Consider the following 14422-nt stretch of genomic DNA (forward strand, 5'->3'; position numbering starts at 1 on the left):
CCTTCTTGGTGATTTTTCTTCTTTCTTCTTCTTCGCCGCCAGCAGCCACCCCGGCGTCTCTCCACTGTTGCCACTACTTGCACCACATCGTCTTCCTCGGTCGAACCCCCTCGCGCCAAGTAATTTCTCTCTTCTTCTTCCTCCCCCTTCTTTCTTCACGCCACTGTGTGAACAGTAAGCGTGAATTATAATTCACGTCTTGTTGTTCAGGTAGTGGACGTTGGGTCGGGTCGTATCTGGCCCAGCCTAAAATGTTGGGCTAGGTCTGGCCCAGCCCTAAAGAAATAAATAAAAAATATTGGGTCGAGGCCGGCCCAACAATTTCGGGCCGAGACTGGCCTGATCTCTACTATGTTTGAGCTCAGCCCAGATTAACTGGTCGGCCCAGCCCATGTAGATTTTTTTTATTTTCTATTTTATTTATTATAATAATATACTATATTATAAAAAAAAAAAACAAAATAATCAAAAAAAATTTGAAAAGTCCTTTTGAAAAATTTATGATTTTCTCAAACATTTTTTTACCAATTTTGTATAATATCGAGTTGTATATTTATATTGTAAAATACAAATTCAGTATTAAAATACCAATTTTCTCTGGAAAAAAAAATTCAATTTTTTTTTGAAAAGTCCTCTTAAAAAATTTGTGATTTTTTCAAATATTTTTTTACCAATTTTACATAATATCGGGTTGTATATTTATATTGTAAAATACAAATTCGGTATTAAAATAACGATTTTCTCCAAAAAAAATTCAAAAAAAATTGAAAGTCCTTTTGAAAAATTTGTGATTTTCTCAAACATTTTTCTATCAATTTTACATAATATCAGGTTGTATATTTACATTGTAAAATACAAATCTGGTATTAAAATACTGATTTTCCCAAAAAAAAAACGTTTTTTTAGTTCTCCCTAGGATCCAGATGTAGAGTTTAATATTTGTGGGTGTAAAATTACATAATAAAGTACACCCCTCAGGTATTAAAGATACAAAGTGTAAATAAATATGATGTTAATATTCAGATTTTAGAACGATTAGGATTTAACCCAATAAGATAGAAACTCTCTCATGAAAAGAGATCTACTTTGAGCCTTAGAAAAGATCAACAAATAGAAACCTGACTTCAAAAACAATCAAACAATAATGCAGCTTACCATAAGTAGGGTGCATTGGAAATAATGCGTCTTCCCCTTGCACAATCAGTCCCTTACTCAGACTTTTGAAGACCATAGGTTCCTAATAACTTTAATACTAGATGGCGACTCCCAAAAATTAATCATAATTTTCTAACACACAACACCCCTTATCAGGAGGCACGACAAGAACCTTCGTCGTCGCCAAACGACACTCGCGCACCTCGCGACACCCATCTTGGCTAAATTAAGGGCCTGCAATGAAGTTTTCTTCAAGGATAATGAATGAGAAAAGCCTATTCCTTGGCATCTCTACAGCATGAAGCAAGGAAGATCCTGCATAGTTTTGTTAGTGATTGAAAATTGCTAGGACCCAGGGGTGGTGGAGTCTCTATATTAGAGGCAGAAGATTTACATTGATGGAGTCTTGATCTAAAAGCTAAATACATGGGGCTTTCATTTACCCCAAGTGGTTGCGATCCTTTCCATTCTGAATCACTGAGGTTCCAATATAATCTTATGAGATCAGAACCCTATTTTATGCGTCTACATCCTCAGAAATGGGAGCCTAATGTTGGCCCGTGGATGCATCTATTTCTACATAGATGATTGAAAGCCGTTTCTAAAGACGACATGGTAGAAGCAAGCTCAATAAAAAAAAAAAAAGGCGGACTCCATTTGGCATTCTTCAAAGTCACAGCATAACTTTGTTCTATGGCTTCAAGATGGATTAAAATATAGGTAAAAGCATTGCTAATCAGATCACCTGTGCATTCACAGTTACTGTGTATGTGGCATAGGCTATAAAATGCATCTGCTAAACTGCTCAAGGAAACTCTGCTGTATAAACTAACATATAAAAACAATCAAACAATAATGCAGCTTACCATAAGTAGGGTGCATTGGAAATAATGCGTCTTCCCCTTGCACAATCAGTCCCTTACTCAGACTTTTGAAGACCATAGGTTCCTAATAACTTTAATACTAGATGGCGACTCCCAAAAATTAATCATAATTTTCTAACACACAACACCCCTTATCAGGAGGCACGACAAGAACCTTCGTCGTCGCCAAACGACACTCGCGCACCTCGCGACACCCATCTTGGCTAAATTAAGGGCCTGCAATGAAGTTTTCTTCAAGGATAATGAATGAGAAAAGCCTATTCCTTGGCATCTCTACAGCATGAAGCAAGGAAGATCCTGCATAGTTTTGTTAGTGATTGAAAATTGCTAGGACCCAGGGGTGGTGGAGTCTCTATATTAGAGGCAGAAGATTTACATTGATGGAGTCTTGATCTAAAAGCTAAATACATGGGGCTTTCATTTACCCCAAGTGGTTGCGATCCTTTCCATTCTGAATCACTGAGGTTCCAATATAATCTTATGAGATCAGAACCCTATTTTATGCGTCTACATCCTCAGAAATGGGAGCCTAATGTTGGCCCGTGGATGCATCTATTTCTACATAGATGATTGAAAGCCGTTTCTAAAGACGACATGGTAGAAGCAAGCTCAATAAAAAAAAAAGGCGGACTCCATTTGGCATTCTTCAAAGTCACAGCATAACTTTGTTCTATGGCTTCAAGATGGATTAAAATATAGGTAAAAGCATTGCTAATCAGATCACCTGTGCATTCACAGTTACTGTGTATGTGGCATAGGCTATAAAATGCATCTGCTAAACTGCTCAAGGAAACTCTGCTGTATAAACTAACATATATCATTCAAATATGTTGACACAGTAAGAAACTCCATTGGCACCAGCAAGGAAATATATGCACCTGCATCCTTGCCGGGCAATGTAGGCATGGCTGCGGCGCAACCAGGGTGGCACCACTCCCACTTTTCCAAACGGGCACTAAAGCAGGCTATGCTGGATTCATGCATGAAACCTCAAACCGATCAAACAGAACTAAGGTGAAAATTTATGTCATTCATTTCAATCCTACATGTACAATATTATGAATATCGAAAATGGAAACAAGAACAGAAGAAAGTCCCTGATATATTTAATGGAAAAAAAACTCCATTGAAAATTTTGAAAAGCCTACTGTCAGACAAACACTCAGATAATTTACAAGAAAAGAAGAACAAACCCTTCCTCCCAGGTCCTAAATAATCAACTAATTAGGCTACAACACCCCTTATCAGGAGGCACGACAAGAACCTTCGTCGTCGCCAAACGACACTCGCGCACCTCGCGACACCCATCTTGGCTAAATTAAGGGCCTGCAATGAAGTTTTCTTCAAGGATAATGAATGAGAAAAGCCTATTCCTTGGCATCTCTACAGCATGAAGCAAGGAAGATCCTGCATAGTTTTGTTAGTGATTGAAAATTGCTAGGACCCAGGGGTGGTGGAGTCTCTATATTAGAGGCAGAAGATTTACATTGATGGAGTCTTGATCTAAAAGCTAAATACATGGGGCTTTCATTTACCCCAAGTGGTTGCGATCCTTTCCATCTCTGAATCACTGAGGTTCCAATATAATCTTATGAGATCAGAACCCTATTTTATGCGTCTACATCCTCAGAAATGGGAGCCTAATGTTGGCCCGTGGATGCATCTATTTCTACATAGATGATTGAAAGCCGTTTCTAAAGACGACATGGTAGAAGCAAGCTCAATAAAAAAAAAAAAAAGGCGGACTCCATTTGGCATTCTTCAAAGTCACAGCATAACTTTGTTCTATGGCTTCAAGATGGATTAAAATATAGGTAAAAGCATTGCTAATCAGATCACCTGTGCATTCACAGTTACTGTGTATGTGGCATAGGCTATAAAATGCATCTGCTAAACTGCTCAAGGAAACTCTGCTGTATAAACTAACATATATCATTCAAATATGTTGACACAGTAAGAACTCCATTGGCACCAGCAAGGAAATATATGCACCTGCATCCTTGCCGGGCAATGTAGGCATGGCTGCGGCGCAACCAGGGTGGCACCACTCCCACTTTTCCAAACGGGCACTAAAGCAGGCTATGCTGGATTCATGCATGAAACCTCAAACCGATCAAACAGAACTAAGGTGAAAATTTATGTCATTCATTTCAATCCTACATGTACAATATTATGAATATCGAAAATGGAAACAAGAACAGAAGAAAGTCCCTGATATATTTAATGGAAAAAAAACTCCATTGAAAATTTTGAAAAGCCTACTGTCAGACAAACACTCAGATAATTTACAAGAAAAGAAGAACAAACCCTTCCTCCCAGGTCCTAAATAATCAACTAATTAGGCTAACCAGCTGGAAGCTCTTGCTGCTACTTGAATATATTAAGCAGTTCTTTCCTCTCCTACCCTCTCCATTCTTTTTCTATCGTTTTGGCTTGTATTTATTTAATAAGAAAATTCATGACCTTTAAGGGATATATACTTTTTGACCCATATAGTTACATCCTCAGCACATACCCGAGCCTGTGGTGTATGGAGAAGCACGTCGAGTGTAGCGAACTCATGCACAGTATCCTTATAATCAAGAACAGGTGCGTCCACGTTAACTTTTCGCAGTTCCTCTGAGTAAGAAATGGCCCGGTCTCTCATAAAATCATGCTCTGCCACAATTGTTAGTGTTGGTGGCATGTACTTCAGTGGCGGCTGTCTTCCGGCAGTCAAAGGGTTGGCAGCTGGGTGATCCAGGCTGAATTGTTCCTTAGGTAGGAAAAGTTTCCATGCCAGCTTGCACATAGCCTTATCATAGAAGTATGAGTTTGCCAATTTAAGCTCAGAATGTGTGGGAGTGCTTCCGATGAAGAAAGGAAACATGAGGACTTGCGCCACCACCTTGACAGGATCCAACAACTTTCCAGCCTCCACAGCCCTTCGTGCCAAATAATCTGCTATGTTCGCACCAGAGCTCACCCCAAGCAATACACATCTGTTCTGATATCAATACCAAGTCAGGGAAGACCACTTCATTAAAACAGAAGGAAGAGAAAGCTATTGAAAAATCTTAATGTCATCAAATTGAATAGCTATATGTATTTTTGTAAATTTTGGACAATCTTTTACCAGGTTACTAGAACAGAATCAACTTATAATTAGTGAATTAATCAACAAAAACAAATTTATGAGTAAATAAAACTTAAAATCAATGTGATTTTTTTCATGTTAATTAATTATATGCTTGATAAACAGAACAGGCAAGTTAATCCAAGTGGATACCTGGAAGGATCTCCATGAGCAGCTAACCAAGGCTCGACCATGGAAGCACCAAAGCTATCAAAAATATGGCTTTGAGAATCCAATCTTCCACAAGCAGCCAAATTAGCCTGTTTTGCTATCCAATTAAGAACCTTGAACCCATCTTCAAAAGCCCCCGGATACTTGGTCTCTGGTGCCAATCTGTACCCAACAGCCACGACAATAACATCACACAGTTTGGCGATTCTCCTGCAAAACGCATCATTTCCTACCGATTCATTGCTGCCGCTCACAAACCCGCCACCGTGAAACTGCAACATCACAGGCAACTTCCGGTGAAAGTTACCTGGGGGAGGCAAATAGCCGCCGTAATCATGGGTTGAAGGCAGCGGGGAAGTGATAGCTGTGTCGGGTAGGAAAATGCGGAGAGAAAGAGAAGAGATGGGGTCGACATGGATGTCTTTGGTGGCTACACCGTCAGTGAAAGAAGGGTTGCTAGCGGCGATGGATTCGTGGGGTCGGGACGATACGCCAAATGAGTTAGTAGGTTTCTGATCAGTGAGAGAAGATAGAGAAAGGGTTTGTAAGAGGTTTTTTTGTTGATATTTGAAGAAGACGCTGTAGAGTTTCACGATCAAGTTTGGCATCTTTATTACTGTAGAGAGAGAGATAAGAGAGGATTTAGGTGGAGACTCCCTTCGGCCACCAAGGAAAGGATTGAGAGTTTTTACAAGTACTTCATTTTTTAATTTTCATGGAGCTCACGCCGCCATTGATGATGTGAGAAAGAAAGAGGAGAAGAATTCAATTCAAGATTTATGCATTTTCAAAGCGTGTGAGAGACTCGAGGATATGAGAAGGGTCAGAGAGACAGAAGCTTCTGAATTGATACAGTTTCAGGTTAGGAGAGCAGGTGGTAAGTGGTTCCCTTGACTGCCTCCATCTGAGAAAAACAAAATAAAAAAAAGTTTGTGTTTTTTATTGGTTGGTTGTGCATTCTTGGTGACCGCTTGTTTGGTTTTGTTTTACATGCAGAGTGAGTTTCGAACTGCGTTTAGATGTCTTTCAAAACCATTTATATTTTCAAAAAGCATATTTTTTTTAATAATTTTAATTCATTAATATTAAAAATAAAAAAATTATTTTTAAAAAGTAATATCTTGTGTTTTTCAGAAGTTTTAAAAATACATTTTACTTTTAAAAAATCTAGTGTTTTTCGATAATTTTAATATTTTAATATTAAAAAAATTATTTTAAAACAAAAAATATTTTTTAAAAACATAACAACACGGAATACTAAACACACAACAAATTCACGCTAAATGCAGGTTCGTTTTCGCAGAAAAAACATTGTTTTTAAAAAACTTAAAATATTATTTTGATATACTAATATTAAAAAAAAATATTATTATAATATATTAAAAAAGGAAACAACTTCTAGGAAAATACACAGATAATAATAAAACTTGGTTTGTTTCTGCAGCTGCATGCAGAACCAAAGAGTCCCGGGAACAAAGCAATTGTACCGGTTGGAATTTTATTTTGGATTTTTCAATCAATGAGGGCAAAAAGTTGCTAACTTTTTTTTATTTGGTGGGCCATAGATAGGATCCTGACAATTAGTGTTGGGAAAGACATTCGGGTCAGGCTAACTTCATCACGCAATCAAGTCCTTGTCAGCAATAGTGGCCGGATTTGCTTTAGCTTTCTATTTTAGTGTTTTAAAAATATTTAAAAAAATAAGATTTTTTTTATTTTTTTATTTGCTTAAAATTAATACATTTTTAATATTTTTAAATTATTTTAATATATTAATTTTTAAAATAATTTTTAAAAATAAAAAAATATTATTAATATATATTTTAACATAAAAAATTATTTAAAAACAACTAAAACCACCGAACAAAACAAGCTAACATAAAAATTTACTAGACGTTGAAAGTCATATGCTGCATGTTGAAGTATTATATAATTTAATAACATAAATGAAATTGTCAAGGAATACGAGGGTGCGTGTCAATTCTGGACAAGTAAATTAAAATAATCAATGCATGCAACGAGCATATGCTAAAAATATTAATTTTTTATAAGAAAATAAAAGCTTTTGGAAATAATTAAGGAAGCAATATGAGGGTGTGTGCCATTAAAAAAAAATAAAAATCTAAAACTTTAATATTTTTAAGAAATAAGAAATTGAGATTCTCAAAACAAAATCTAGCAACAAAAGTTTTTAAATTTTTTAAGGAATTAATAAGTAAGTATTTTTATAAAATAAATAAAAAATTATTGAATATATTTATGAAATAAAAACAATTTCTAAACAACTCTGCTATTAAGTTTTTAAAAAGAAAGCCTAATTAATGCTCTAGAAAGTCTTGGATCCACTCTCAGGCTCTTAGAGGATACAGATGGGCTTATTTAAAGCCCACAAGGGGCTAAGAAGGACAGGGTGGACTAGAGAGTAGAGGCTAGAGCGGTGGCAAATATCTCGGAACACTGGGGGAAAAGGAAAAGGCCGAATAGTCCCTATGTTTCGATTAATATGAAAAGGAAAAGGCCGAATAGTCCCTATGTTTCGATTAATATGAAAAGGAAAAGGCCGAATAGTCCCTATGTTTCGATTAATATTGCAAAAAAGCCCTTGTGAGAAGGATTTGTAAAGTTCTGCTAGGCAAAAATTAATCATCCCAAATAGAGGTAGAGAGGTAGAGGTAATTATTTTTAATTTGATTTGGTTTTTATTTATAAAAAAATTTAAATTATTTTAAAAAAAAAAATCAAAATCGAGTCAAACTTACCAGTTTTGGTCCAGTCTGATCCGGTTCTTAATTTCAAAAAACCAAAAAAACCTATACAATCATATTTCTTCTCGAACTCGCCAGTAGCCTTTTCACAAATATTATTTTCCTGCATTGTAAACAACTAAAAGCCAAAAATCAATACCACTCATTTTAATTAAAAAATAAAATAAAATAACATACTAAATCCAAAATTTAAATCAAAACCCTAAATTTTTTACAAAACAAGCATGGTTTTTCCTATATTTTTCAAATACCTAGATGCCAAAAATCCAAACCTGATTTTTTTAATATCAAAACCTCAAATCTTTTTATACAGATAAATATTATCTTCCCTGCATTATAAAGAATACCCAGAAGCAAATGGAAGCAGCGATCTTCCTTTTTATTCTCGACAAGTTCAACAATTCCCTTCCATCCACTCCTTTTCAACTTCTTATAATAATTCTTAGATCTCGGAACACTGGGGGAAAAGGAAAAGCCCGAATAGTCCCTATGTTTCGAATAATATGAAAAGTTTGATCATTTTCAGTTTGATTTAATTTTTATTTATAAAAAAACCCAAATTAATTTTTTTAAAAAACTAAAATCAAGTTAAATTGACTGTTTCGATCCAGTCCGATTTGGTTCTTAATTTTAAAAAACTAAGAAAACCTATACGATTATATTTTTTCCCGAACTCGCCGGTAGTCTTTTTACAAATATTATTTTCCTGCATTGTGCAGACTACAAACAACTAAAAGCCAAAAATCAACACCACTAATTTCAATTAAAAATAAAATAAAATAATATCCTAAATCCAAAACTCTGGTATAAATCAAAACCTTAAATTTCTTTCAAAATAAACATGGTTTTTCTTATTTTTTTCAAATACCTAGATGCCAAAAATCCAAACCTGATTTTTTAAAATCAAAACCCCAAATCTTTTTTTACAGATAAATATTATATTTCCTGCATTATAAAGAATACCCAGAAGCAAATGGAAGCAACGGTCTTCCTTTTCATTCTCGACAAGTTCAACAATTCCCTTCCATCCACTCTTTTTCAACTTCTTATAATAATTCTTAGCTGCAATAGTCAAATAGTCTTCCTCAGCTACAAAGATCAACATCCTCTTGCACCCAAGCTTGGCAAGATCCTCTACATCGCGATTCATCCTAGGATCAAGAGGCGAGAGGGGGCTATTTCTAAGTCTAGGGGGAGGGAGAGGGGCTGCTTCTACGTCTAGGGGGAGGGAGAGCGAGTGGGAGAGCGAGAGGGGGCTGCTGGTGGCTAGGGTTATTAGGGGGGGAATAAATTTTTCTATTTATATATTTTTTTAATTGACTTGGTTTTTTACACACTATAAAACTAAAAACTAAACTGAATCGGTTTTTTTTAAAATATTTTAATTAATTTAATTGATTTTTTTTATTTAATTTTTTTTGTTTTATTAGTTTATTTAATTTTCTAATTTTTTTACACACCTAAAAACCCAAAATAATTAGAGTTTAATTAAATGGTAAGAAGAATATCAAAATAAGAGTTTCAAAAATCTTTAAAAAAAAATTAAAAAATCAAAATATGATAGTATTTTGGGAAAAAAAGTAAATATATAGAATTTTAATTAATTAAAAAATCCAGAAAATCATTCACTAAAATTTCTTAGTAACTAACATTTTAAAAAATGCTTAAGGGGATTAAAAATTAGTTTTTTTTAGAAAACATAAAAACGTCTGAAGAATATCCGTGAAATAAAAATAAATTTTAATTAAACCATATATTAATTTTTTAGTAAAAAAATATAATTAAAATATCTTGAAAAATATTAAATTTTTAAAACGTTTCAGGAATAATTTTGTTGTTTGAAACACTCAAACCAGAAAGTTCTGGAACTTCTTAGCCATTGTATTTTTTGGAAATATTTTAAAATAATCAAGAAAAAACTCTGAAATTCATAAACTATGAAGTTCTGAAAAACAATCAAGAAATAGAAAATTTCAAAACTTTGGTGCTATGATCGAAAGCTTCTCCGTGTATATATATATATATATAAACATATTTTTATGGCTAAAATACCCTCCTATCAACAGTGACCTTGTTTGTTCACATTTAGTTTTCACTGCATCCATTTTATGCGTTAGGTTGCGGATTAAATAGATATTTTTTTAAAATATAATAAAAAAATCTAGATATTATTAATATTTTTTAAATAAAAAAATTAAATAGTAAAATAATTTGATGACGACTTGACAAGTTTAAATACAAACTAGATTATTCATAAAAATATAATTTAAGTCACAAAAATTTAAAATAATTTTTTAAAAAAAATATTAAAATAAAAATATATTAAATCTATCTAAATTATAAGATCAAAATAACTTCATACAAGTTAAATTAAAATAAATCATGAATTTTAATTTCTAATTAAAAACTTTATAAAAAATTATTTACATTAACTTGAGTTAATTTGTTAAACTTACTGCTTAGATTATGAAATTAAAATAATGTTATAAAAACTGAATCAAAATAAATTATAAAATTTAATTTTTAATAAATTTATTATTAAATTAAATAATTTAATTTATAAAAAAAATCAATGTAAAAAATTAAAATGATAAAATGATATTATTATCCTGAAAATCTATAACTCAAAATCAAGGGAATTTAACAGCCTTATAAAAAAAAAATCACGTCAATCATGAGATTAAGTATTATTAAACAGATTGTTGACAATGCTCGTTGGCCAATGACTAGTAGCTGTAACGACAAATCTTCAAGTACTCTCCAGTCTCATCCCAAGAAACCAACCAATCAGACACAAATACACACACAAAAGAGAGGAGACGATTAGTATCCATGATTATACAGACTGAAAACCACCATAGACAAGAAGAAATCAGAGCCTATTTTGAGATATTTATAGAGAAGACATGGGCATGATGAGGTCCGAGGCAACTGGATCAAAAGAAGCAGCTGCGAGCAGCTCTCGATCACGTTCAAAAAAGGCCATGTCGTCTTCAGTTAAAGTCACCCAAGCCTCGATTCCTTTACCATCTTTAGCGTCCATAATTGAAGCCACATTCTTGTAAGCCCCAGTAGGAATGGTTACCCAGGTGGGCTTTCCCCACCCAAAATCGATACCGTAAAACGGGAGCCTGCAGAAACTGGTGCTAACGTAGAAGTCTACATTACCTTCTGGAAGCATGCTTGCTGCCTCTTGGAATGGTTCACAAATAGCCATGGAGGCCTTATCTTTTCCAAGTTTCTTCAGGTAGTTCTCACCAAAATCTTGCAACCCTTTCCTTAGCTGACGAGCCAGGCTTTGCAATTCAACCTCGCATTCTGTAGCACATGAAGCGAAATAACCCGCGAGGTTTCCAATAGTGTGTTCAGGCAAAGGAGGCACCATTTTATTGCGTAAATTCACAGATTGTGAGAGAATAGAATATCTTAAATGCTCTGAGTTCGATCTTGCGGCGTTCATTGCGCATTTCCAAATCAGGGCCGTTACAGCTTCAACTCTTGTTGGACATGTCACGCTTTCACAGACAGCTTTAACCTGAAGAGCAGCAACCTTGGAGGCATCAAAGACAACTCTCTTTGTAACACATCTGTCACGCATAACTTCGAGAGCTGCAGGCTTTGAAAGCGATATGTTTTGAGGAGGAAATACGGATGGTGCATTGAATAAAGGAAGTATGGTACTGTCCCCAGAATGAAAAGCCGCAGCTGCCCAAGCCTTTACGAAGGTGCTAAAGGTAACCGGATCAGCTACCATGTGAGAGATGCAAACTCCAATCGCCAACCCGCCGCAGGCAAAGAAATTTGCTTGAACAAGCACTAGACTACCCGTGAGTTCCTCTGGCGACTCAATCCCAGTAGGAATGAATTTTCTTATCACCTCAGCATCAGGCTTTTCAAGAAACTTGGATAGAAGACAGTTGACTCGTGCTTCAACAAAAACAGCTCCAAAATCGTTGCATTCAATAGAGGCATCATCTTTGATTCTGCCAGCAAGGGGGTAGAATCGGGATAAGGTTTCAGACAGTGATCTCTTTAGCCGCTCGGATTTGTGAGCAACCGTGAATTTCTGCTGGAAGCTTGAGTAGACGAGAAGCAGAGGTTCGTTAGCCACAGGAGGAAGCTGATCCAGAAAGCAAAGGTTAAACTCTCTTAGGTGATCAGGGGTTGGAGAGGATGGCTTCACGGCTTCTCTCGTAATTATCTCGACAGCCATCTTGTTCCCCTACAGTTTCCCAACAGAACTAAGTAGCAGGAGTACTAATTTTCTCACTCTGATTTGGAGGCAGGGAGAAATAAAAAGGGATAAGGTGCGGCCTGTGTTCTGATCAGGTGGGCCAGCTCAAAGAAAACAACGTATACCTAATGCGACGACTAGTCTCCATCTGGCTTAACTACATTTAGCTATTTTAACTAAATTTAGCTAAAAATATAGAGCATGCGTGGATGTCCACGCTTTTAGAAATTTGGAAATTACTTGAAAAATAATAACATTCAGGATGTTGCCATCAAATTAGGATGTGAATGTGCAACTACTAGTCAAGTTTTTATTTTATTTATATTATATTGATTACTTAATAAGTATACTGATTACTTAATAAGTAACTAATTTAGATATTTATACCATTAATTTATTCTAAATAGTATTTGTTATTCAATATATATATTATTCATTTAGCAAAGTAATTAAAAAATAAACTCTAGTATAGATTTGTCAAGTTTACATTAAACTAGATATTTAGCCAAAGCTACAAATAACCTCTCTTTTTTTCAATGTAAAGAAAGAATGTCAAGACAATGTAAGTGTTTCTAAAAAGGTAAAAGAAATCTATAACATGAGTCATTGATTCAATTGAATTTAATAAATTTAACTAATTTAATAACATAAATAAAAAAAATACAACAATGATAAATAAAGTTTTATACATATATTTGATGTGTTAACCTGAATGAACTTGATTTCTAATATGTGGCTTGACTGAAATACCAGAGTATTCTCATTAATAACAAATTGAATAAAATCATCTAGGTTAATTATCAAATAACCCAATATTAAAGAACAAAACTATATATATATATATATATATATACATATATATATTTAATTTCAATAAAAAAAACTCAAGTCCAATCAGGTTAACCTGTTAACCTCAAGATCATGAGTATAAGATTAGGATAACTCCATGTAAAAGAAAGTAAAAAACAAAACATGAAAATTGATTTTCAATCAAACAAATATCGAATGATGAAATTAAAATAAAAAATCAACTTAAAAAAAACAAATGTTGAAGAATCTTATCTAATAATGAAGAGAAAAATTAAATAAGAATGTGAAACCTCATAGAAAGTAAAATACAAAAATTTGGATCTGAATTTTTAGCAAGAAAAATATCAAAAGGTGAAATTGAAGAAAAAAAAATATAATCCTAAAAAATGTCAAAAAAAAAAGCTATAATCTCAATCTAAATGGGTTAACATATAAAATTTACAATTTGATTGTGATATAGAGCAATTTAATCAAAAATAAATTAAATAAAATTATGAAGCTTAATTATCAAATAATTTTTTCACTCTGATTTGGAGGCAGGGAGAAATAAAAAGGGATAAGGTGCAGCCTGTGTTCTGATCAGGTTGGCCAGCTCAAAGAAAACAACGTATACCTAATGTGACGACTAGTCTCCTTCTAGCTTAACTACATTTAGCTATTTTAACTAAATTTGGAAATTACTTGAAAAATAATAACGTTCAGGATGTTGCCATCAAATTAGGATGTGAATGTGCAACTACTAGTCAAGTTTTTATTTTATTTATATTATACTGATTACTTAATAAGTAACTAATTTAGATATTTATACCATTAATTTATTCTAAATAGTATTTGTTATTCAATATATATATTATTCATTTAGCAAAGTAATTAAAAAATAAACTCTAGTATAGATTTGTCAAGTTTACATTAAACTAGATATTTAGCCAAAGCTACAAATAACCTCTCTTTTTTTCAATGTAAAGAAAGAATAATTGATTTATTTTTTCAATGTAAAGAAAGAATGTCAAGACAATGTAAGTGTTTCTAAAAAGGTAAAAGAAATCTATAACATGAGTCATTGATTCAATTGAATTTAATAAATTTAACTAATTTAATAACATTAAAAAAAAAATACAACAATGATAAATAAAGTTTTATACATATATTTGATGTGTTAACCTGAATGAACTTGATTTCTAATATGTGGCTTGACTGAAATACCAGAGTATTCTCATTAATAACAAATTGAATAAAATCATCTAGGTTAATTATCAAATAACCCAATATTAAAGAACAAAACTAAATA

The 14422-nt window shown here is 33.4% G+C and overlaps 2 protein-coding genes across 2 annotated transcripts; both read right to left on the bottom strand.

Moving 5' to 3' along the window:
• Positions 1-4225: 4225 nt before the first annotated feature.
• LOC105129319 (probable carboxylesterase 16) lies at positions 4226-6225 on the bottom strand. The gene is made up of 2 exons (XM_011031319.1): positions 5308-6225; positions 4226-5020 (listed from the first exon to the last, which is right to left on the bottom strand). Exons 1-2 carry the CDS (start codon positions 5931-5933, stop codon positions 4483-4485), a joined length of 1164 nt encoding a protein of 387 aa, XP_011029621.1. The 5' UTR covers positions 5934-6225; the 3' UTR covers positions 4226-4482.
• Positions 6226-10744: 4519 nt separating this feature from the next.
• LOC105129320 (BAHD acyltransferase At5g47980) lies at positions 10745-12423 on the bottom strand. Its single transcript, XM_011031320.1, has one exon. The coding sequence runs from the start codon at positions 12301-12303 to the stop codon at positions 10984-10986; it is 1320 nt and encodes a 439-aa protein (XP_011029622.1). The 5' UTR covers positions 12304-12423; the 3' UTR covers positions 10745-10983.
• Between the last annotated feature and the right edge of the window lie 1999 nt (positions 12424-14422).

The sequence above is a fragment of the Populus euphratica genome, unplaced genomic scaffold (assembly GCF_000495115.2).
Source record: "Populus euphratica unplaced genomic scaffold, PopEup_1.0 scaffold18.1, whole genome shotgun sequence".
Taxonomy (NCBI): domain Eukaryota; kingdom Viridiplantae; phylum Streptophyta; class Magnoliopsida; order Malpighiales; family Salicaceae; genus Populus; species Populus euphratica.